Below are 26,372 nucleotides of genomic sequence, written 5' to 3' on the forward strand. Positions count from 1 at the left end.
ATTTCCTGGAGACTTATCCTAACCTTAACCATAACCACCACATGCCTAACACTAACCCTTACCTTAACCTTAACCTAACTCTAAACTTTCCTTAATTTAAAACCAAGTCTCCAGCCTAAAATGAATGATTTACATTAAGGGGTCTTGCACTTCCCCCACAACAAGTTTGTGTACGCAGATTTGATTCCCCATATAATGAGGAATACCTGGTGTACACACACACACACACACACGCACGCACGCACGCACGCACGCACGCACACACACACACACACACACACACACACACACACACACACACACACACACACACACACACACACACACACACATTCTTAAGACAATAACAGCCCCTACTGGGGAGAAGATACATAACATGACCACAGTCACACACACACACACACAGGGACGATTGCAGAAGACACCCACCCACAGACAGGATCCACACAGATTGTTGGTAAACAGATTAAATTGAAGAATCAATCGACACTGGCATGCATACAAAGTATAGATACACACGCACATATGAGCATCTGTGTGATTGTCTGTGCACGTGTACACACACACACACACACACACACACACACACACACACACACACACACACACACACAATTCACACTGCAGGACCACTTCAGGTTTCATCATCTTCTTTTCCCTTTTTTTGCTTTCTTTCTCTTGAGAGCAGGGGGGGTGAGGGGGCGCGCAGAGGTGGGTGTCTCATTCCCTCTCTTTTGTTGCTGCTGGGGAGAGAGAGCACATATCCATACAGAACGCTCTCTCCAACCCCATTCACACCCACACACTGCTCCCTCCCTCCTCTCCTCTCCCCACACACACATCCACAAAGATACAACATCAAAGAGCCGACAACGCTGAAGGATTACTTCAGCCACACACTGGCTCCTCAATCCGGGTCTGTTCCTCTTGTGGAACCCCCCTCTCGCCTGGCCACACTTGGTACGGTCCAAGCATTCCTGCCAAGTAGCTTTCACACATGGAGGGGAAGCTTGTCTCAAGCAATTGCTGACAAGCTACAAACAAGACGACCTCCCTTTCCCTCTCTACCCCTTTTTTCTCTCTCTTTCTCTCTCCCTCTCACCTCTACGGCCCAGGTCTGCCTTTTCTTCCACTCATCCTCACTCCTTCCACTTTTTCCACCCCCTTCTTTTCCCTCCTCTCTCCTTTCTCCTCCTCCCCCCCTTCTCTCTCTCTCTCTCTGAGAATGTTGGGGCCCCACTAGCATAAATTGTCAGCTGTTCCTGGGCGTGCTCTCCATGGCTCCCTAAACTCACATAAGCCTACATATGCAGTCGCTGGTGGGACAAGGGTAACCCAAGTAAGCCCCGTTGGTTATGAGTCTGAAAAAGTACACAGAGGCCCCTGATTAATGCTGCAGTGTGAAAGCACTGAGAGTTTTACTCTATAATAAGCTGCAACAGATACAGAGGCTAATGGTATTGTGGGGTTAACATCGACATGTTTTTATTTTGGTCTTTTTGATTCATTAACGCAAACTCATAAACACTATTATTAGTATGAAGGAAGGTCTTCATTGTGCACAAGCAGTGTCATATATCACCTTTCTGTATTGCTTACTGCTTTTCTGCAATCAGTTTACTCAAAGCCACAACTCATTGATCGGGTCACTCATTGTTGACCTTTTGAGTTAAAAATGCTTGAACCTTGATCATCAGCCCTTTTCTGTTTTTATAATTATCACTGTGATGCCTGCTTTTAGAGATAATTAAGTGTAAGCATCATGAGGGTAATTAGTATTTTCATGTCTAGCCAGAAGTCAGGGTAGTGTTTCCACTGGCGTAATAATCACGTCCTTTTTGTTGTTCTCTTTCGCTCACATATTCCCCATTAGGGGGTGTCTCGAAGTGCGCAGAGGTACGGGTTGATATGGCTGGAACCATTTTGCATTGTTGTTTTATTGTTGTGGAGCAGCCATTGTCATCAACTAGTGCAGGCTGTCATCTAGTGTTGGGTTTGGGTACTGTTTGGTCTAATGAGGCAACACATGGGATTTATTTAAGAGCAGTAAAACGTGTGCGTTGGATAAACACAGCTCAAAATCAGTTCAATGTTGCAATAATATGACTCATCAAAGACATGGGAAGTGAAACATTAAGAGGAGTGATTAATATGAATGTAAATGTGCTGTTTTTTCCTGAGTGTAAGAGAGTGCACAGAGCGGTCTCTGCTGCCTCAGTTTGTCTGGTTTGATGAGCACACTTGTCACAGGAAATACATTCAGCATTTCTCTTGCTGAAAAATTCTCTATATTCGACTTGTTCCCTCTGTGAGAGCTCAGAGTTCAGATTTCTGCAGCTTGCTCAAAGACATTTGCAAATGCTGAGGCTTCAACATGTGTCCTGATATTGATATATGGGAGTTTAAATAATCTGATAATCATGTATAGGCCAATGGTTCCCGTAATTTGTGACCAAGACATGCATTGCATAGATCAAAAAACACTACTCTGGTGGACAAAATATAAAACGGCAACACTGTTTCAAAACATATCTTTGGTATTTCTGTACTTCCATTTCTTGTCATTTACCAGCTAACAAACACTTCTGTGATAGAGGAGCTGCCATGAGCTAATATCAGGCCGATTTATTTAAAGTGTCAAAACTTGACATACAAATGTAACCAGTCATCTAATGTGTGCACAATGATTTGGCAATCAGTGAATAAATGCAAGAGAAGAAAGAAATCTATCTAAAAAAGTGTTTTAATTATAGGAAAATAGTACTGCTAAGTACAACAGGTATAGCACCAAGCAAGAGATTTCATTTATTTGCTCTAGTATAATACTCTAATATAATACTAATATTTTTTATGCACTTTTTGATCAATCAGATGGTTATCTTGAAATGTTGCACAGAAAGAGAATAACAGTGATTGTAGGAACAAAGGACAGTGTGCATATTATTTTGCTATAAATACATTTAAAGCACAGGAGGGTTTTTTAATCCAAATATTGTGAGATTAATGACCTTTAAATTGGAAATATATTTGTAAATGAGCTTACATTTATTTATTCATGAAACATGTATTTGTCACTTGTATTGAAATTAATTTCTCTCCATAGAGAAGCAGGTGGGATAAACAAACAAGTAAAGACTGGTGTTGCTGCAGAGTGGATAGACAATAAGTAAAGTAGGATGGGATTTAACTTGGACTCTGAAACACCTCTCACCCTGTATAATGAGATGTTGCTCAATGAAACTCCAGACACCAGCCCACATCCTTAGATGCTTTTTTGTACTGACAGTATTTTGTGTCTTCCCTTAACATTTCCTGTCAGCTTTGAGTGCGTCTGAACTTTCTATGTTTGGATTAATACATTTTTTTTTGCTCTCTTTGTAGTTCTTATCTGCAATTTCATGCATATATGCATTCTAAGTGTTTTGTTATTATGCTAATGATGAACAGGACACAATGGAAATGTTCCTTATCATTTGCTGTTCTGTGCATGTGATTTACATCAGCAGTTTGAATTTAAAAGAAGTATAATGCTGCACACTTACCTTGTCCCAAATATAAACATGCAGTTGGACATCAAGTATATTTCATTTAATTTACTTAAAAATCTTACCATTTTCACACATTGGGTGTTTTGTTTTCATATTTAAAGCAGTTAAATATGCTGTTCCAAGTATTGTAAAGATCTCAACTATGTTTTTTCCCCCTTTTGTTCTTCCGGTGGCTCCATCGCAAAGAAAGCAAACATTGCTGTACATTTCCCATTCAAATATATTGTCATATTGGCTGAATCTGTCAGTGATCATCAATCCTTCATCTTAAACTAATTGAATTAATCTGGTCTCATTGCACTCAATTTTTGCTCCAGGTGATTCAGTCAGAGGATGCAAAGAAATTAATGATACCATAAGTTCTTCCTCACTCCATCTGGTTCACAACCTCCCCCGACAGAACTCCTCATCCTCCTCCTGACTGGATCAATGCGGTTCTGAACCCACTGCAGATGCAATAAAGACTCCAGTCTCCTATCACCACTCTCCAACTGTGTGCGGGCAGTAAGCATGTAGTAGTGAGTCATGTGTTTAATATTCTTAAAGGACATATTTTCTTTCCAGTAAGTAATATCTTGAACTTTGGGTTGATTTCGCTAACGATATGGCACAATCTTTCTGGAAACCACAACTTTATATTCTCTATAGAAAATAAACCTCATTAATTAGCTCAACTGCCATATGTTCCTTTCACTTAGAGGGTACAGTACATATCGAATATGCAATTAAAGCAAAAATAACAGGATATAAAAGCCAAAAATTTATTCAGTCTTTTGACAGATAGCAAGACAGCTCATTTATTTCGAAAAATCTGTTTGTGAACCATAAACATCTCTTCATGTGCACACATTGCATTTAATCAGTAGGAGGGAAATTTGAAGTAGAACTAGACGACGAGGGTCTGTTTTGTGGATTAAAGTGGAAGAAGAGATCAATAAAACAATGAGACCTGTAATGACGGAGCTGTGTTGATTACCATTTAGAAATTCACATTAAAAACGAGATGCATTTCCCTTTTTAAAATTGGCAGCCTTAGAAAAAGACAGTTATCTACAAATGGCCTGCAAATACACATGCAGTGGTGTCATTGTTAACAGCCCCGAGTCAAATGCCCAACTCGTGGATTATGTGAGACAAGCAGATCGATACGAAAAGAGGGAGAGACCGGTCATTTTAAAAGTTAGCACACCAAAAGGACAAAGACCCACTGAAACACCCAAAGGACACTCCTAAGACAGCTTCAAGCATTTCCTCTGACGCTTGTATCACTTCAAGTACTCCCGCCGTGGACTCCAAACCTTCAACTTCACTACCACCTCTTAGGTTGACAACATAAGCTATAAGTGCACTCAAAATGTATCTATACATAGAAAAATAATCATAACAATACGTAGCAGTAATAGTTAAAACAATCACTTTACATTTCATTTTATACACAACCGTGATGCTATATCACTTTATACCGTGGCATCACATTCCCTGCCCCTCCCCCCTGAGTGTAATGTTCAAGTTTAACCTTTTGTAGCTACGGAAACGCAAACAGGAACAGCAACCGTGGTTTGGTTATTTAAATAACATTAGCGATCATCGACATACGGCAATGATTAGAATCAGAGAGATTGTGCCTTTCCACAGACCGCTGTGCTTGTGTATGACAGATCCATTATGTACAAGCTGCTGATCGATCATGTGCCTCTCTCTTCAGCCTGTTCGCTGGTGTCAGACACTCACAGACTTCTCTCATCCTGGAAAATAAACATGAGTGTTAAGAAACAGACATGGTACTCAATCAATTAATAAAAAGATTAAATCAATGCTGATATTAAACAGAAACGATCACCCACCTCATTCTCGCTGCTTGAGCAGACCCTCCAGCTGGCAAACTCTCCTCAGGAACCAGCGACGATGCAGCTCCGGCATTTGTACAACTTGGGGTCGTGGGTGTGGATGTGGTTCCGTACATTCCTCAGTCGAAAGAAGGTCTTACTGCAGAGCTACACAGCGCAGAAAGTGTGAGACGAAGGGTTAATAGCACAGAAATAAACGTTTGACGCCACAGCAGTGGTGGAAGAAGTATTCTTAAGTAAAAGTAGCAATAGCACAATTTAACATTACTTAAAATAGCATATCTTGACTCACACGTCCAAATCACAACACTTTAGCCTTTCTTTAGGCTGATTTATTCTCACTTCCAACAAACTAAACAAAAAACATTTTCTTTCTATGACATAAGGGTCAAAGACAGTACCGATTCACCGTCCTACATGAAAAAGACTAAACCCAATCCCTCTGCGTTCTATCACAGCTGATCATCATCATCTGATGAACTATAAGAAAGCCAAAAATAATAGCTCAAAATATCAAACAATTCAAGTCAAAAGAAAATAATTACATTATTTAAATCCATTGGCAAATAAGCCAAAAAATGGCTCCAACAACTTTATAATCTACGGTAAAAGTACTCAACATTAAAAATGGTACCTTAACAGAAAAAGTTTACAATAATATGTATTTTGATTGTTATTAGTTATTACTTTAATATTTGTCTACATAACTGGGTAGCTGAATCTATAACAATGAATACTTAAAAAAAAAAAAGTTGATCATATATTTTGTAAATTTAAAAAAAGGCTTAACCTGGAAAGTAAGTAGTATGCATTGTGTGTGTTGATTGATTTCTGCATAGAATTGCATTTACACGGATAAATGAAGTTGTGTTGAACTGAATCGAATTGTATCATAGTAGAAAATGGTATAAAATGAAAATACTCAACTACAAATATCTGAAAATATACCTATATGTACTTCTTGTTATGTTTTAATTATTTTCCAACAATGCTCCATGGTGTCTAGAGCCTGTTGATTACAAGCAAATATTAAGTAACCAAACACTAATAGCAGAGCATCCAGTTCACTCAGAAGAACACCTGTCTTATATCACACTGCATTAATTGTTTTCCCTCACAGTAGACGGGTATATTGTTTGCTGGGAATAAGAAAACTGTCTGAACTCCAGGCCATGATTTTTTCACCCTTGTTTTGGATCTGAAGTTGTGTGGTTTTACATTAGGGTTTGGGAAAGTCAGTCCTTACCGGGCATGGCCAGTGCTTGCCCTCGATGTGCCTAAGACGATGCATGATTAGAGCATCACAGTCCTTGTAGGTGGCTGGGCACTGCGGGCAGGTGTGGGCCGACTTTGGGACTTTGGGGGCTTGACTACGAGGACCCCGAAGCTGCTTTAACCTCGCTCGACGAACAGAGTCCAACATGACACAGCTCCTGCCTTTCGCAAGGAGACTACCTTGTTGCTGAAGACATTAGGAAAAAATATTGACGTGTTTACTCAAATGTTGTAGATTCAAAATATGTCATTTATACATCATCATATACATGTAAAATAAAGAGGTCCCACAGTCATCTTCATCTACCTTTGGCTTGATCCGTGTGGCCTTTGACCCGCTAGGCTTGGCCAGATGATGGGTGTTGTTTTGGGAGCTTCGTCTGGTTCTCTGAACCCTGCTTTGGCTCACACTCCTCTCTTCTTTCTCCCTCTTCACCACAGGCAGGGTGGGTGGTCCTCTGGCTCTCAGCGCCCTGTGGTTGGACTCTTCAGCTCCAAATTTCTTCCCAACTTGTGACACAGAGCGAGTTAAGCAGATATCCACGCTCTCCTCCTCCTTCTTTAGTACTGCCATGGGTGCCCCTGCTGGCCGACAGAAGCTAAACAGAAAGCCTGAGTCCAGTAATTTGATGGGGGGCTTGCTCTGGCGCTTGCCCAGGTCTGGTGAGGGAGGATCAGAGAAAGATCCAACTGGCACGAGTTCTGCTGGCTCCTCTTTAATGACTTTATACAGAGGGTGGTTGTAGATGGATGGTGGAGGAGCATGCTCTGATAAATGGAGCCCGCCAGGTTCATTATCCTTTACTCTCGGTCCAGTGTCCATCATCCCCCTCACCCCTTGGCCCCCCACCTTCCTGCCATCCTCTCTGGGTTTACACTTTGTCTTCTCCGCCTCTCTTGCAGAGCCCCGCCTGAGCTTGGCCTTTGCGGCTGGTCGGCTGCTGTTGTAACGCAGCGTCCTGACCGTCTCTACGGTAATCTTATTTCTGGCCTGTGTCCTCTGTGGAGGTGTGGATCTATGAGGTGTGTGGCCATGGTGATGGTTTGATGGAAGACAGAGACTTGAGATAGAGTATTCAGCTGGTTCTGTTTTTATCCTAACCGTGTTCTTCACTATGGTTTTGCTGGTGTTGCGTCGCAGCGGCTGCTGGACAGGACGGTGGACACCGTCTCCCTTCCTCACTGACCGTCTGAGTTCTCGTCCCCCGTAGCCAGGCCTGGATGCAGGCTGGAACATGTCTGGAAGTGCCCCTTTACTGCGCATGCTCCTGTCACTTGGGGGCACATGTTGAGGGGCGGTCTTTTGCCTCTTAGGTGTAGTCTGCACTGGGCTGACTGGAACCACTGACTTGCTCTTTGCCGACTTGCTGAGAAGGCAAGAGTTGACAGGGTCACAGAGGGGAAGTGACAGTGTATACTGTATTGCCGGGGAGGTGACACGGGGTTTCCGCCTCTTGGTCAGTGAGTAATTGTTGGCTTTCAGCTTCCTGAGTCGTTTCTTCTGTCTCCAGCCGATCAGATCTTCTGGTCTGGGGAGGAGTGCAGTCCTCTGTAGCCCAAGAACATTCATCAGCTTGTACTTCTCCTGTGCTCGCGCATAATCCTCTTCGTCCTCTACAACTTCCTCCACTTCCTGCTTCACTCTTACAGGGCTACAAACTGCGCTCGACCTCGATCTGGAGGCACGGGAAAGCTGTGCGATGGAGTGAACCTTTTTGTTCCGTCGAGGGCTTTCTGGCATGGGCAGCAATCTCTGAACCTTCTGTGCAGCTCCAGGAGTAGAGCGTAGTAGACGGGTGCTCGATGGAGACATGGGTGAGTAGTTCTGTGACTGTGAGGTGGCTATGGCACTTTGAGGTGCAGCTCCCTTCTTGGAGGAAGGAGATTTGAAGTCCATGAGCTTCATCCTGTGTGAAGGACTCAAAGGGAGGCCATTATGACCTTGGGGTTTTGGTGTTCTGCGCAAATTGCGCCTTGGACTTATTTCTAAAGACTCATCTGATGCCTCCAGCTTTACACTGAAGCTGTTGTTCATGTCATTCCCTAATCTCAAAATTCCTTTCCTCTTGCTTTCCCTCTGTTGCCGATGACGCTCGTGGCACGCACCAGCGTAGGCTGAGGTTAGGTCCTTGCCAGGATGGAGGTGCAGTTCTTGCTCTTTCATGAGAGCAGTGCAGGCTTCCACTGCAGGCCACATGCCAAGGTGGCGGGCCATGGTGATGACTTCAGGTAGGTCTTCCTGGCGAACACACAGGATGGAGGAGTAGGAGAAATCCAGCAGAGGCAGAAGGCTGTCCTCACAGAAACCTGAGGGGGGGGAAAGATCATTTAATTAGGCATGCTGAACTCTGGTCGATCAGTGAGATGAAAGCAAGTCAGTGAAAACGCAAGATCAGAGAGACAGAAAGAAGAGTGGGAGTAAAGCATGAACATGACAGTGGAGACTAAGAGACTTATCAACTGCTTTCAATAAAGCCACTTCTGCTCCTGTCTGATGACACATCAAAGCTATAATGTATTGGCCTGAATATAAGACGAATCACCCTTTTCCAAAGCCTGATTTTGGGACTTTATCAAGATAAAACACATTTTCACACTCGTCCAGATTGGAAAGTTTCCCTAAGATAGTATTAATATAAGAAGTAGAGAGTCTTCAAAGTGAAATACTTCCATTAAAGCAGAACGTAAATCACATGTGTAGCATATATCAATCAAATACTCACACACTCTCTTGTCAGGCTATTGGAAGCGTGGAGTTTATTTTCTCCAGCAGATAACGTTTCTATTTTTCAGACTTCATCTGTGACACCAGTAATTATTGTCTGTTTGACAGATTGGTCTGCAATCTGTTACTGCAGTAAAGATGTCTGGAGATACTTTGGTATCGTTTTCACTCATTCATTTATTTCCTCTGGGGCAGAAAGACACGTTACATAAGCCTTTAGAAACTCCTGCAAGTTAAACTGAGCTAACGAAACACTTCTAGAGCTGATAACTCTAACAGACACACTGTAAGTTTATCTGAAGCTTATATGAGGCTTCAGCAAGGTGAGTTAGTCATATCAAGTGGATATCTGCCACATTTACAGTCTTTTAGCATCAAATTCACTCTTCATGTTACCTCGGACAGTGTTTCCCTATTGGGCTGCAGTGGAGGCATAATAACAAAGAGAGGGACTTTGGCACTACATAGACTAACGTTTAGAGATATCTACTTGATTTGACTCATTTGGATACCGAAGCTTCATATTAGCGTCACATAAACTTTTAAATGACTGTGGAATTTGTGCCCCATAACTTACGATGAAAGTGCATTATGAAGGGATCTTCCAATGGTCGGTATGAACAGGAGGAATTATCATGGCAAGAGAAACCTATTTCAATGTTCATTTGGGCACCTGACTGTTGTTTTATGACTGTTTTGAAAAGTCGTGAACTTGTCCTTTAACTTTAATGCAACTGTTAAGGATGGGAAGAATGACTTTCAAAACTGAAATTGATACTCAAGTTGAAACAAAGTAGACCTATCTTTATTAAGAGCAATTTCGGCACTAAACAAACTGTAATGTTGAAACATATCTACTTGATTGGACTCATTTGGGTGGCTGAAGTTTCATATTAGCTTCAGATAAACTTTTAAACACATTTTTGCACAGAGGGAGGCTTGTAGATTTTGTCCCCTAGCACTTACATTGTAAGTGCATTATGAAGGGATCTTCTAATAGTATGAAAAGAAGGGATGATTATGGCAAGAAAAAACTATTTCAGTCTTCATTTGGGGACCTGATTATTGTTTAAAGACAGACTTGAAAAATCGCGAGTCTGTCCTTTAAGGCTACAAACAACCCATAATGCAACAGTGTTACTGTTAACTCTCTCCATTCAGAAAAAAATATCTGTTCTTGTGAACATGCAACAGTCTTGTCCTCAAGTATATGAAGACCCCAACTTTTTCAAATGTAATTCTCGAAACAAAACATCGTCTAAAGGTCCAAATGAGCTGGAATGGACATTATATAGATTTGACCCTGCCAGCTCTAGTACAAAGTCCCTGTAATGTCTGATTCAGCCCATGTGTGAATAAAGCAGCTGATTGTCCAGAGAATTCACAGTGAGCAAGTGGGCGTGTTGATGATGTTTCTTTCATGCGACTGGCCCTGGATAAACGCAGTTCAGAGAAGTTTGAATAATTTCTGTGTAAATATATTATTGGAACTTTAATTGGTATAAATGTTGAGTGGCCCACATGCAGTGGGCCAGCTAAGCTGCTTTGTTTTGACAGGGCCGGAACGCTCCACTGTGAAGCTAATGCTCATGAGAGAGCAGACTCCCTGTGATTTCTCGTAATATAAAAGCTGTTTTATTTCTAGTGAAAAGCTTAAAAACGCTGAATTTCAAATGCAGTGTACTTTTCGTTACACGTTGTTTGGTCTACCCAGGCGCCAACCGTCACGGAAACCAAACGGAGTATTTCCAGTAGGTGAGAACATCCTGTTGGGTGCTACATGTGTGAAAAGGCAACTCTGGACAATGTATGTCTATTTTTAGAGACCAATACATTGAGTACATGAGTTCAGTGTCTATATCATCCCAACTACAGATTTCTAGACCAGCAAGCTGGTCTCATTTAAAAAGGCCCTTCAAATGCCCTTATTGTGCCTTGAATGACACAACAAAAAAGTGAATTAGTTACATCTCTCCTCCATTGTTTGTAAGATAAAGAGATAATGTTTTCAACTCATGTCTCTCGATGTTTATAATTATTTATATTAACAAGGCACACCATCATCCATCATGATTACCATTAAAATTCTCTCACTTTGATGGATATTTGAGAGTAAATCTCTGCTGCTAAGCTTGGAAATATTAACACACATACACAATTGCACTGTCTGTGAGGCCAGACTGTCCAGCTAGTCTACTTACGAGGTTTCTGAGTGTCTGGACTTACCAGTGAGATCTATGTCTGCTTTCATATTCGTATCCATCTCTGTAAAGATTTCCTGGAAGTGATCGCTGACAGCTGCCAGGACGGCTCTGTGGGCCGAGTAGGACTGCCCTTTTGTCCGCAGGGTAATGTCACAGAACATCCCTGCCTCCCTCTGACTCCTCAGTTTGCTTAGCATGTCCGCGCTGTGCGATGCCATCATCTTTGTGACACATCCTCTGCCACCCGGCTCCTGAGAGGTGAAGGCAGCAAGACAGGAAAAGTGAGAAAAGAGTGAGAATGGGATTTGGCGAAAATGAAAGTTAGCAGGTGTGAAATAAAATGTGTGGGATTCAGAAAAAAAAAAAAGAAAAGTGAAAAACTGAAGCTGAAAGTTTTAATGGAGGGAAAACAACCTTGGAGCAGTTACTTTTCAGATCAGCCTCTTACCTCTGTCCTCTTGCTGCGCTGGCTCAGACACTCTGGACAGCTCAGGACAAAGTCTCTGATCTGAAAGTACATCCCTGTGAAGAAAATCATTAATTCAACATCAGTGAGTAGACAAAACAATAAGCCAGGAACCAACATATGAAGTGCACAGACAAGGATAATCATCTCACACTCCAGAAACACTTGTAGTATAAAGAACAAGTGTTTTAGATAAAAGCAACAAACTGAAATGAACAGCCACACAAACAAGAAAAGCCAGGGCCATAATTAATGTCTGTCAATCATGCCTCTTGATCTTTGATAGATTCAATCATTAGTGTGAGGCTGTTTTAAATATTCCTACACTTACTCACAATAATGAGTGAATACACTGCATTGTTAGATACAGAGGAGAAAATCACACATTGTTTTCAAAGACTTAAACCACATGCTGTCCTATGAAGTCAGTTGAAAGTTAAGCAGTGATGTTCATACCCTCCCACCAGTAGTTTTCAGCCACGCATTTGTAGGACTCCTCCAGGGAGAGGTGGCGCTGGCCGGCCCGACGCCGGTGAAAGGTGGCGATGGCCTCATGCCGCCGGTCCTCATCCAAAACCTCCCGGTAGTTGATGAAGCCCTTTTCCAGCTTCTTGCGGTACAGCATCCCGTCAATCATCTCGAAGTTGGACGACCGCCCTGTGGGTGGTCTACGGCCTCTTGAGTTCCCAGGTGACTCCATCTCCCTGCCTGCGTCTCTGTCTCCACCCAGCCAAGGTTTGGAGAGAAAAAACCTCTCTGAGTGCGCGTAATGTGTGTTGGTGTGGTTGCAGTCACTGGCCATTTTAACCGGCCTTATATTCTGATCTAAGAAAAAATCCGAGTGTAACTTTGTCCAGTGTGGGGAAAGACCCCAGCGTCTTACTGTCTGTAGCAGTCAAATAGTCCCTGCTTTGCTTTGCTCGGTCGGGTCGCACCTTGTACGTCACGGCAGGGAGCCACCAGCCAAACTTCACCCACGGTCCTGATACAAAGTCCACGTGGATGAGGTGACAGGAGACAACAGACCACCGACCTAACAATAAGTCCCAACAAACCCTCTCTGACACTCTGCTAGTGAGCTGGTGTATCCCATTAGGCGGCTATAGGGCCAGTTAATTCAAATCAACCACAAAGTCTCTCTTTATGGCTTGTATAGGCTAAGGCTGGTTTACTTAACTGGAGCAAAATGAAAAGAAAAGAAAAGAAAAGAAAAGTGAGCCACAGATGGGAGTGAGCAGCATTTTTTACTGAAGGGGGGTCCTTCTGTCAATGAGGGCATCACTTCAGACTATCCAAACAGTTGGGGCAACATCCTCATCCAACATTAAATATTAATATAACTGCACTTTCTGTTTGAGTAACGTCTCTGGTGACACGTCAGAACATTTTTCTGCGGTTTTCTAACAGTCACGCAACATCAATAGAAATATCTGACCGTCCACCCAAGTGCAGATAATAAATGCAGCCAAGGGGAGAATCGCGCCAACAGCGCCGAGCCAAGTGATGCAAAGTCCCTAGTTTCACAGCCTCCACGTAAACAAGCTTCACCGCCTGCCTCTGGCTCTCAGCCTGTCTCCCATCTGTCTCAGGGGTCGGGAGTGGCCTCCGGAGCTGGATGACGGCGGGCGGCTTCACCTCTGGCGTTAACTTGAGATTTCTTCTCGCCAACTCGAGTCGGAAGCAACATGATGACGCAGCTATCAGCTCAGCATCGCCACTTTGAACGACCTAAAAAAAACGCGAGGTTGTCTCTAAATGTTGCAAAAATCACCACCGGGTCTCCACAAAAGCGAGCCAACAATCTCCAGTTAGACACCCGACATAGTTCACAGCGCTCTCGTAGCCGCAGAGCCAGTCTGTTGGTCAAATAATCCACATTTTTAAACTCGTAACCTTTCTGTTTATTGCTAATCAGCAGCCTAACCGAGCCGACTGCTCCCCGCCTTCACACAAAGGCCATTAGCAGAAGCTTTAAAGAGCTTCACCCAGGCGGAGATGTGATTGGCTGAGGGAGCTGTCACTCAAGCTAGTTTGCTTCCCTTCGCATCAAGGTGGGTTGCCCTCGCACGATGCCAGTGTACTAGTATTTGCTTCACTTGCAGCTCACTCAAGTTAAACATGATCCACTCATTTTTATTCAGGATAGATACATTTAAGTTAAGATTGGCCACTTGTTCTCTTTTTAAAACGATCTGGGTTTAATTTAGCTAGAAAACAACAACAACAAATAGACAGATTATTTAAGATTTTGTAATGATGGCTGTCACTGACATTTCAATGTCAGGTGCTGTAATATAGTATTTTTCTAGTGCTTTATTGGTTCAGTTTTCAATTTGCAAAACTATAAACACCAATACTTAAGATTTTGGCCTCAAAATCTCAGAGGGCACACAAATGGAAAACATCTGTACCAAATTGCAATACAAAACATCTGTCAGTAGCCAATGTCCACATCAAAACATTGTATACTACTGGACTTTAACCAACATTGTTTTAGAATAATATGGTCATTATCAAATGCCACTGTCAGACAGAAGTAAATTATCATTAAAACTGAGCAGTGGCATCTTTCCACAATAAAAAGAAATGTGCAATTTAGGCAGAACTCAGAATTTGATAGAGAATAACTTTTGAAAACCTTTTTTTTTTTAAATTGAATATGTTGTGTAACTGTAAATATACACAACAGTGAATTATACATTGATGCACTTCACTGCATAAGTTCACCGTCTTCTGTTCTGCATTGACCTCAAAGTTGTTTTTTATTCAAGGCATCAAAGATTGAGATTGTTCACTTTTAATTATCTAGAGTACATGAAGCTACAGTTACATTATAAGATGGGTAAGTATGTGATATTTTATTTAATCATTTATTAGTAATTGGGTCAAAATAAGGTTTAATTCTTGCAAACACAAGTTGCTTTGATTCAGTAATCTGTGCTTTCAACAAGCAGCACTGGAACTTGTGCTAATATGAGCTGTGTGTATTCTGTGGACTCAAGCATGTGATTTAGTATTTTACATTTTGTATGTGAGGAACAGCACTTTGTGTTTAAAAGGTAATCATTTAACCAGTCACTTCCACTTTTTGCATCAAGAGTTTGGCCAATTGAAACACACTGAGCCAAAGCAATCATTAAATACTGTAATGTTAAAGCTGCAGCTACCTGTGAGGACATGGATTTTTTCCTGGAAATTTGGAGATTTTAGTAACCATAGGGTAGTTTATATTCTACAAGAGAAAACATACACATACCAGGTATTTTACTGGATGATGCAGTAAGTTAACATGAAGACACCATGTTTATATTTGACCAGGTTTGGCTAAATAAAAAATAAAAAAGGTAATGCGCAGGCCTCCATGTAGCGCATTAAAATCTACAATTTCTCCCTCAAAATGTAACTAGATAATTAAATGTAAAAAATCCACGCAATAACAACAAATGAAATAACTTTTTGGTTTCCAGTCAAAATTCCTTGAATCCTGCATGACTACATCGAGAGAAACATACCTCTAAATAGAAAATCCTACATAAGCCTTGTCCTCATTTTAATCACAACTAAATCAGTTTAGGTTGAGCACAAAGTCTGCCTATCAATTACAATTTTCCTAACAGAACATTTTACATAACTGTCAGCTGCTTGTCGTTAAAAGAGCATGAATCAACAGATAGTTACTCAACACAAACCATTAACAAATGTACTGTATATCAAACATCCTTTATTAGACAATGAGAAAATTACTCTGACATGTTTGACTATTTTGAGCCTTTCAGTCAAGCTGCTGGCCCACAGTACTCAGTAAATTAAGATTAGGGTTATATATTCACAGCTCACACAAAGCACTAAACCTTGAAGTGCTTGTTTTCTGCCTCTCTTCTTCAGGTTTGGAGTGCAGTTTGAGTTTCACAATCACATGTTTTTAATAAGAAATGAGTCACTACTTTCCTCTTTACCGCATTCGAGCCGAGAAATGTCACACAAATGAAATATAATACAATTACCTCATTACCTTTTTCATGCAAAAAACCCCCCCCCAAACACGACTAAAGAATTACATGGCATCAACCGCAATACGGTTTGTTTTATAACCCAGTACATTATGTGAGGTTATGTCAAGTACAGTCATGTTATATATCAACCCAAACACAATGCCTCTGTGGTATTACATCCACAAGGAGACTCAACAGTTTGGCCTCTTTGTCACTCTGCTGTATGTACTACAATCAGACATCATAGCATCACACTGTTGCCAGTAAACACTAAGCCTGGGTGACACGGTCCTTTGCCGGGGGGTCACGGGTCTTGGGGCGTTTGGACTCTGGAGGCTGGCAGACTGGATCGGATGGAGGAGAGGGACGTTCTGGAGAAATTAAACAAAGAGATGAGTGAGAGAAGGATTACACAGTACAGTCTGTCATCTGTGCCGACTGTCTTCTGCTGTCATGTAAGAAGCTGAATGAGATATGTAAGACTTAAAACACAGATTCTTTGACACAATTCAGTCTACATAGATATTGCAAATCAGAAAATATGGTTATCATACAAGTAACTACAAGACCCAAAAATTGAGTATCAATTTCAGTTGTGAAAGTCATTCTTCCCATCATTAACAATTGCATTAAAGTTAAAGGATGAGTTCCCAACTTTTCAAAACATTCGTGGATTTTGGTTTTTACCAGCCTTTACCCGGAGGAATGATTACAGTGAGGAAAACCTCTTTCAGTGTTCACATGGTCATCTGGGTGTTGTTTTCAGACAGTTAAAACACTGGGTACCCTGATATCTTTTAACATCTGAAATCTGGAACATGGCTGCCTCACTTCAAGAAACACAATCAGTCAGGTGATGATACAGACTTTACAAACTAAAAGAAATTCCAGGTTAGCTTATTTTGAATAATAATTAAAACATAATAAAAACAGCATGTAAAAAACAAACAAACATGTGGTTAACATCGATCACTACGCAACTTTCTGGTTCAGCTGTGACCTTCCATGTTTTTCTGAGCAATGCAGAATTAAATGTTTGGTGTGCTTTCATTTTCATCTCTAAATAAAGTGTCTTAGGTATTCAGGCAATGCTTTTGGCTTGTTTGATCACCTGCTTGTGTTTCTTGCACCTTTGGGCTTTATTGTGGCGGTGTTGCTGATCCCAGATTTCCTAAATTACTTTGGTGAGCATAAGTTCATCATATGATAGAGAAAAAAAAGGTCAAAACTACAAAGATAAGACTCAAAATGTTAATAAAGTGTAAATATTCAATTTAAGAGTTTGTAGCCTCCAGTGGAATAGCATTTTAAAACTGTTTTTTCTGTTTAAATATAGACACTTTATAAATATTAAAGCACAAGAAGCTCTGTGAATGTACACTGGTGGCTCTCGATGAGGATGGATTATAATGCATCATAACATATTTCAACCGTTCTGCTGAGATCTTTGCCAAAAAAAAAAAAAAGAAAAAAGAAAAAAAAAGAAGACATAAACAAAGAACAACCAAAGCAGCGGGCCAAACCATGACCCCCACTAACCATGTTTGGCCTTCTCAGTGGAGGAGGGAGTGTTGAAGAGTGAGCTGGAAGAACGGGATGCAACAGGAGTCAAAGATACTCGCCTGTAAACAAAGCAGTGAATCTAGTCAGCACTAGTCAAGGCAGACCTACCAAGTTACAGATACAAAGCAAACACAAAAGCAAATGCAGACTTGCTATTGTCTATGAGCAGTCTGTCAGAGTGATTATTATTTTATAGTCAGCGGGGGGTCCAACGAATCCCTCATACCAGACAGAGCTTTGTTCTCACTGCCAGAGCTGAGCACATGTACACCAACAAAACATTGTGAGCCCCTTACAGCTAATTTTAACTCTTGATTTTTAGGATATTGAAAAGTATATTTAAAAAGGCATTTTACACATTTTAAAAAGGTCCACTGTGACTTCCTCATCTCTATAAACTGCATCTATTGAGATAATCAGCGTAGCTACTTTAATCATTATGGTAGGAAGGAGGAGGTAACTTTATCTGTCTGACTGCTGTTTAAGTGGTTCCAGTATTTCTATAAATGTGCAGTCTTAACAGAGAGACTACACTATATTACATTTAAAGCTTTTTTAAATACACATAATGAATTATTAAGTTTATGTCACTATACAAATGTGATTAACTCTAATGATTGCTGATCAACGACCCTGTTGTTGGATTCCATACAAATTTAAGATAAAATTCAAAATCCCTCAGATTACACTATTTGTTTCCACCATATATCAGAGAGTGCCCTGCTCAAAGTTCAAGACCCAACCTTTTCTGTTCTGGTTCCAAGATTATGTCTCCCTCTGGGGGTCGTGTTTTAAATCTTTTCTCAAAATCTGTTAATTCTCAATATGAATTTTATTGATGCTTCCAAGCCCTGATTTGTCCATATCCTTTATTTTTGGGTTGTCTTTGATTTCAATATTTGTTGACATGGCTTTTATTGTCTTTTTTGTAGCACTTTGTAACCCTACATTTGTAAAATTCTACACATAAAGCTTTACTGACTTACTGATAATTATGTCATTAAGTATCTGACCTGAGTGCTTTTGGCAGTGTGGACAGATATGAGTGACTGAAACAGACAAAAACACCAATGTATGTTATTTAGAGCAGAGATAATTGGTCGATTAAACTGATTAGTTGCCAGCTATTTGATTTTTTATAATCGATTAATTGTTTGGAGTCATTCTTTCAAGAGAAGAAAATATTCAGATTCTCAGGTTCCAGTTTCTCTACTGTGAATAGTTACTGGTTTCTATGATAATAAACTATATTTTTGAGTAGTGGACTATTGGTTGTGACAAAAGAAGACAAATTTGAGGATGCCATCTTGGTCTTTGGGGAACAGTAATGAATATTTCTCAACATTTAAGACATCTTATAAACCAAACAACTGAACATTTAATGAAGAAAGTAAGTGGCAGATCAATTGATAAAGAAAAGAATCATAGATTTTAGCTGTATTATTTTTCATAGATGTAACAAATGGAAAACATCCACCACCAGTACAGTATACACAGACAGTACTAATAGGCACATGTGCAGATAGAAAATTAAATGAATGAAACTATCTCTTGTTAGAGCTCTTACTCGTGCAGTTTCTCTGTTTTATTATCATTGTAAATGAAATATCTTTGGCCTGTTGGACTGACAAAACAAGCAGTTTGAAGACATCCTCCTTCTTTCACAAACCTAGCAGAAATGGTATGCCAAAGCATCCCTGGGACTATATAATGTACACAGATTCTCTGTTTTTTTCTCTCCACACTCTTTCTCTCTCGTTTCTCTCTCTCACACACACGCGCACACACACTACTCTCACTTTTATTTACCTTGGGGTGGGCCCCTTTGGAGTAGTCGTACCCTTAGGAGTTGTGGGCCCAGGAGTATTAGCGCATTTGAGGACTTTAGGGGTGGAGGGAGTGAGGGGAGTGGTGCGTGGCTGGGTTTTGGAGGAGCTGGTAGGGGTGAGGTGGGTGACATTGGTTTGAGGAGTAGAGGGTGCGCTTGTGCTTGCAGATGTGGGTGTCTGAGGAGCTGAAGGAGTCGTGGCTTTTGGAGTAGTGGGCTTGCCCCAGCCCTCCAGGGTGTTGAGGGTGATCCTGCGCGGCTGAGTTTTGGATTTGGCAGTGGGCGTGCCCTTCTTCTCCTCTGGGGTTGTGACAGAGGAGGGGGCGTCTTTGCCCAGGCTGGTTTGGTTTGTGGGAGTTGGGGCTGTGCTAGATGGCTGTGATGCAGGAGAGGAGGTCCTGGCTGCTGATGTCTTCTTGCCTTTTTTCTCAACACCGCTGTTCGGGACAAAGACCTCCAGCGTGGGAGGCTCCTTCAGCGGAGTGCCCAGCTCCCCAGGAGAGAAGGACAGGAAGGAGCAGTAGCCGTCAGTGGAGGACACAGCCAGGAAGGAGCCATCACGAGACCTAAACAGGATATAACAGAGACACATGTCACAGGGTGGAACGCTAAAATAGGAATGAGTGTTTTTTTTAAAATGACCATACCTAAAAACAATAATAATACATTTATACCTATAATAACAAACTTAAAAATGTAAATTTCTCTCCATAAATAGTTACCTCGATAAATTCATAAAAAATATGAAGAGAGAAATGGTGACAAGTGTGAATGACATGGATGACATGAAATAACAAACTTTAAATCAACACTGTTTCTTTGATCTACAGCTGCAATGATCAGTCTTGAAAACTATTAATTTAACCACCAACTATTTTTATAATTGATAAATAGTTTTTTGTCTATTTTTAAATAAAAATGTGTAAAAATGATCTGATTCCAGTTTCTCAAATGTTATTTTCTGTTTTCTGTCTTCTCTAACTGTAAAGATCTTTGAGTTGTAGACTCTTGTGGACAAAGAGAGACATTTTAAGATGTCACTTTGGGCTTTGGGAAGAAGGTATCAGCATTTTCCATAATTTTCTGATATTTCATGGGACAAATATTCATTTATTAATGTTTTGTATTATTGTTTTAATTTAATTTTATGACTTTCACTGCAGGGTTTTACTGACAATGTATCTTTCAAAATGCCTTGACACAGACTGTAAGATAATACATATAGGTTGTGCTTAGCTGACAAGAAACATGGATACATTCACATAAATCAGTAATGAATGTATATTCACACCTTCAAATGTTGTCACATTCACTTTCTCACATACACCCCCTCATCCCCACTCCCTACCCGCCACACACACAGCTTTGTTTTGTCTTGTTATCATCATTCATTGTCTTTTATGTGGTCAAATATTGAATCAGCTCTCTCTTCTAAAGCAGGGCCTTCTGTTTTCTCCACGTTTTGCTTCATATAAATGTGGGAGAAAAACATAACCTGCCATCCCATAGGAGCTTACTTTTTCTGGTGAGAATTTAAGCTTGTGAATCTCATTTCTAGTGTAATATATTCTTGAGACCTACGTTCCAATCATCATACAACATTTGCAGTGAATAATGTTCAGAAGGTTCCTCCAGCAGTATTTTCTGACACAAATAATAAGACAGAATAATAAGTATACCACTTTTGTTCTGGAAATTGCTCACAAAACCCCTTACTGATGTATACTTGGGAAGGCCACACACCCTCTGAATGGTCTATAGTTTGTGGTTTGAAAGTTTCATGAGGCTGTGATTATCCTAGAGGTCACAATAGGTCATTTTATACAGTGAGGTCAAGTTTCAAACAATGGTCTCACTACAATGAAATGGCTTTTATGGGGACCACCACCATCACACATGAATACAGTTGGACTCACTGAATGCACAAGAGTCTCATCTTTCCAGTCAGACCCAAATTATACAATCCCAAGACTGTTAGGGACACCAGTATACAGAAATACTCAAATACACCATTTTTAGAATAGGTGAAAATAAATAAATATGAAGTGGACATGTCTATAAAGAGGAGACACAGGGGTTCATATAGAAGACAATTTCATTCAGATACCCTGAGGCGAGAGGTTGACGGATGTCTTTGAAAATGAACATGCCAATTTTTCCCTTTGCCAAAACTTAACCTAAATTTGGTGTGTTAATTAGTTCTTGACAAGCTAGGCATGGTTGGTACCAGTGGATGCTTTAGGTTCACTGTAACTTTAAAAATGAGCCCGCTACAGCCTCTGAAAGACAGTAATGTCAGCCGAGGAGGACGGTGTCCTCTGGGAGTGGGAGAGGTAAATTGCTGGCTTTATGGATTTACCAAGGTGTTGTTCAGCTGTTTTATTCATTATGTGATCTATATAAAACATTTCTGAGCCATAATAATACAGTTCAATATTCAGAAGTTTAACAGCCCTTCTTCTGTTCTTAGACAATGTGCATAAAATTGTTTCGTGATGGGATTGTGGGTATAGCTTTGAAATATAAAAGTAATAGGTAATCACAACCTTTATATAGATTTATCAATGCGATTGATACTTCCTATTTGAATCAATGTAGCTACGTCCACAGGCTGTTTTTGTTTCACTCACTCTTTCGAGTCTATGTTCTTCAGTTTTATGTGTGTAGCTACAGTAATTGTGTGTTGAGCTCTGAGCACCACTGTGTTAATTTACCATGTAAGATCACTCAGTGTGTGGTAGTGGATGTTGGACACCAAGCCGAAAGGAAGGGTCTGCTGCGTGTCATACAAGTAGATGGAGTCCTCAGACGCCACTGCAAACACCATCCGGTATGGCAACTGGAATACATTTGGTAGAGTCTGGATGGAACCGTCTGAAGAAAATTAAGAAAACATAAGTTAAACTAACATGAAGGGTCAAATGGAGGAGCTTTATTATCATTCTTATCTGTTAACAAATGGAGTGTGTGTCCTTGCCTTCTCCTTTCTTGGTCCTCAGTTCGTAGTAGACGGGACAGCAGCGCACAGCTAGCGTAGCTTTAGTTGGACATGGCAAGTGGGCAATAGGCCTAAAAGACAGTGAGAGATTTGTACATCAATGACCAGTATTTAAAAGATCAACACAGACTCTTAACTTGTAAATGCAGCAACATGTGACAAAACTGACCTCTTGAGGCCCTTCCTCGAAAATATGTAGGTGGTGTTCATGATGTTTTCTCCAACCTCCACACATCCAGCTGAGATTTAAGTTAAACAGAAGCAGGAGCTTGGTTTACTTAAATTATTTTTACTAGCACATCAGAACACTGAATTTTCCCAGTTAAAGGCCACATTTTGTGAACGCTGTATATGTACCTGGAGCAAGCAGGAAAGAGCCATCTGGTGTGAACGAAAGGCGTCGAAAGAACGACCTCATACTGTCATCGTGGAACATTCTGTACTGTTTCGCCTGCACAAGAACAACATACATGTTCAATTTAATTTCACAATTTTAAAAGACCAAATGCAACTGCAAAGCAAACCCTATACTGACCTCTCCTTCTGTAGGTGTCCCAGAGCTCATTTTACTTATACAGCAAGCCTTCTTCTTGGTGTGAGTGCTGTACACACGCATCACCCTGAAAGGGAAAACAAAAACATCAAGATGCTAAACCTTCTTTCCCACTTTTAAAAGCTGGCACTATCATTTAACAGCAAAGATTAATTTCATGAAGGTTAGACTCAGATGTCTCAAGCATCGTTTGTAACAGAATGTCTGAATCTGTTTTGTCATACCTGTCACAACTGAGTGTGGCAACATACTGGCCCAGAGGATCCCAGGTCACCCCCTGCACATAGCTCTTATGGTCATTCAAGATACAAAGTTTCTGTCCTGAAAAAAAGAAGCAATTAACATAAATACAGAGCTAAAATCAGATCAACCCTCACATATTTTATAATATCCTGTGTTTTTGAAATGTTTAAATACAAACTTAACAAATGAAACAAACATTCATTCAACACATACAGATGTGTTTATACTGTGTTTATGACAGATTAAGCAAACCTTTGTTGACGTCCCACATGATAGCTGTGTTGTCTACAGAGCCAGACACCATGAAGTTTCCATCCCGGGTCCAGCTGATGTCATACACATCCTCTATGTGTCCCCTACAAGCAAGTCGAATTATAATAAATCAGCCACAGGGTCTTACAATATGCAAGAAGTACATCACTGTCCCAAAGATCGGGCACAAAGAAAAGACCACAAAAAGCTCTAAAAATCTTTTACTTCAAACATCACTATGGTTGTACATGAACTCTGTGTCTCAGGATGGGATTTTTTTGAAAACAAAATGTTAAAATAATGTATTTAAAGTAAGAATACAAAGTGCAGGAGGCTCTAAAACTGCAGAGTCACAAAACCTGCAGATTTCCATTATCTAAGTAGATAGTGTATTGATCCCACAGTACTTAGGTTGACCTGTATTTCTGTTTATGCAAACAAAGACAGGCGGCCTCTACACTGTCAGCTATCCAGTAAACAAAAAATATGCAAAAAGGACATCAGAGTTTCTGGCTTGGTTGGAATTAAACTACCAGGGTTACAAGAGTGAGCCAGTTGCTGTTCATGTGTACCTTAGTGTCTTGACAACAGACCAGCTCTCCTTGTTGAGCTGAGCATCTTCATCCTCCTGAAACATGGGGGCCTGTTCGGGCTCCTTACTGTCATTGAGCTTCCACAGAAGAATCGCTGCATCTGTACAAACAACACAACATCAGTGTATTTTTAAATCTCTGTTCAAATTTTACACAGCACAAACTTAACCTCCCATCTTTAGATTAGCAGGTATTAATGTGTATGTTGTGTAAAACATACCATCTCCTCCTGAGGCAAGCAGCTCTCCGTTGGGGCTGAAGCGCACAGTGTTGACAGCCTTGGTGTGTCTAGCCAGATTAGACAGAAACTCCACCACTGCCTTCCCATCTGGGCCCATGTCTACCCGCCACAGCTGCATCGACAAAAACTCATTAAACACACTTTGTAAACAGCTGTTTAAATAAGAATAAGATAATTGATAAGACTGATTATTTTAGCACCCAAACTGTTTATTTAACACATGCAAGTGTGTTTGGAAATGATACACTTATCAATTATACACTTACTTCAATGATAATTTGTATCTGATTTGGTTTATCTTGTTAAAATCCTTAAAATCACATCTACTCTTTCTCCCCTGGAGAATTAAAACCAGCCACCAGCCAAATGCTGGTAAAATATGCAAGTAACTGGTAGAGGCGCGCAGGTGGAGGCCCTTTGCTTCATGTCAAACGCCCCTCTCTCTCCCATGTTTCCTGTCTGTCTACTGTTAAATAAAAAAGGCATCTATGCCGGAAAAAATCTTAAAAAAAAAAAAAGTTACTGGTAGATTTGCTTCACTCACCAGCCAAAAAAACTAAAACAATGGTAATTTATTTGATTGGCTGGTAAAATCTGAACATTCACTAGCCATCTGGCCAGAGGACAATAAAGTTAATTTTTAACTCTTCTTTTTCCTCATTAAAAATTCCAGAGTCTATAAATATGCAAATCTGTTTCATTTCAGCAGTTTAACTGCTGGACACCAGATGTATCCTACTTCACTGTAAAGTCAATTATCAGTGTATATGCACCATTTCCATATCCCACGTCTAAGTTGAATATTGGACCAGGAGTGTCTTCTTGTTGTAATATCACGCTCACATGCCCGACCCTTAAAATATGATTCCCAGTGAGCACTGAGAAGCTTTCTCCCTTAATGTGAAAACAGCTTCTAGTGTCAAACTCTGCTTATACATCATTATGCGCAGTGTAGGTCAAACATTTTTCAGAGAAACAAATGCTTACCTCTGTGTGTGTTATGGTAATACATGAGGTGTGCAAACTGGAGCCACACCTTCAGCCACATTTGGTTAAATTAGTTTATATGCGACATGTGTACTAAATTATAATCATTTCCCATTAACTTAAAACTAATGCAGTGAAATCTTACACAGTTTCAAAAATAATTAAACATTGCTACTTTATTGAAGGTAAGCTTTAAGGCAGTTGTTACGACCTACACGACACGGTTATTAAAGTGACTCTTGGAGAGGACTCTACGCTCCTCAGTGACTGTGTTCATGACATGTCCACTCACCCTGACTGTGGTGTCTACTCCAGCTGTGGCCAGACGGTGAATGCGTCCATCACAGCTGTGCTGGAAGTCCAGACTGTACACCGGCTCCTTGTTGTGCCACGCAATCTCACACGTTACCACCTTCATTTCTATGTCCAACTCTGACCTTAGATGGAGAAAAAAACCCACAGTTTGGTCAACTTAGTTGATAACCCTGGTTTTTAATTGTACTGATATTTGCTCAGTAGCTATCGCATATTGTTATATCTCAACATATTGAAAAATATGGTTTCTATGTTACGCATTATCCACAACAACAACAACATATTAATTGTCAATAAAGTTATTTTGACCACACTGTCACTGGATCTGATTTCTCCGGCAAGCTAACACCGTTAGCAGTAACTTCAGCGGGTCTTATTGCTTTGTAGCTAATGTCTTTGTTGCTAATGGATACAGCGATAAATCCAGGTGCGACTGCGTAAAAGTGACTTAAATCCACCCTGTAAATTCACACGAGTTACAGCCCCTTTGTTACTTTAAACGAAGCTATTTCGAAGTAAGTTGCAGTGTTTTACCTTCTCCGTTGTCCAGCTGAAGACTAGTGATTTCCCGCGTACGATTCGTTCAAAACTTCCGGTCGAGTAGACTGCGCTGATTGGACGAAAGATGCGGAAAAGGCGGTGACCGGGAACGCTTGATCGTGTTGCACATTATGTCTATGGTGTTGCATTCATAGCCGCCTCGGATGGTCCCATTTCGCAAGTTGGGAAGTCGTTCTTTCTA

At 40.7% G+C, this 26,372-nt stretch overlaps 2 protein-coding genes across 2 annotated transcripts; both read right to left on the minus strand.

Moving 5' to 3' along the window:
• Positions 1 to 4,229: 4,229 nt before the first annotated feature.
• Positions 4,230 to 13,975, minus strand: si:dkey-229b18.3 (uncharacterized). The gene is made up of 7 exons (XM_062432248.1): positions 12,522 to 13,975; positions 12,048 to 12,121; positions 11,622 to 11,850; positions 6,978 to 8,977; positions 6,642 to 6,857; positions 5,393 to 5,542; positions 4,230 to 5,293 (listed from the first exon to the last, which is right to left on the minus strand). Exons 1-6 carry the CDS (start codon positions 12,865 to 12,867, stop codon positions 5,438 to 5,440), a joined length of 2,970 nt encoding a protein of 989 aa, XP_062288232.1. The 5' UTR covers positions 12,868 to 13,975; the 3' UTR covers positions 4,230 to 5,293; positions 5,393 to 5,437.
• Positions 13,976 to 16,253: 2,278 nt separating this feature from the next.
• On the minus strand, positions 16,254 to 25,733 carry chaf1b (chromatin assembly factor 1, subunit B). The gene is made up of 13 exons (XM_062431979.1): positions 25,608 to 25,733; positions 24,308 to 24,440; positions 24,067 to 24,187; positions 23,495 to 23,598; positions 23,224 to 23,320; positions 22,982 to 23,066; positions 22,804 to 22,897; positions 22,616 to 22,685; positions 22,426 to 22,517; positions 22,163 to 22,322; positions 19,430 to 20,014; positions 17,597 to 17,679; positions 16,254 to 16,428 (listed from the first exon to the last, which is right to left on the minus strand). The coding sequence occupies exons 1-13, from the start codon at positions 25,731 to 25,733 to the stop codon at positions 16,328 to 16,330; spliced, it is 1,851 nt and encodes a 616-aa protein (XP_062287963.1). The 3' UTR covers positions 16,254 to 16,327.
• Positions 25,734 to 26,372: the final 639 nt, after the last annotated feature.

This window comes from Scomber scombrus, chromosome 13 (assembly GCF_963691925.1).
Source record: "Scomber scombrus chromosome 13, fScoSco1.1, whole genome shotgun sequence".
Taxonomy (NCBI): Eukaryota; Metazoa; Chordata; class Actinopteri; order Scombriformes; family Scombridae; genus Scomber; species Scomber scombrus.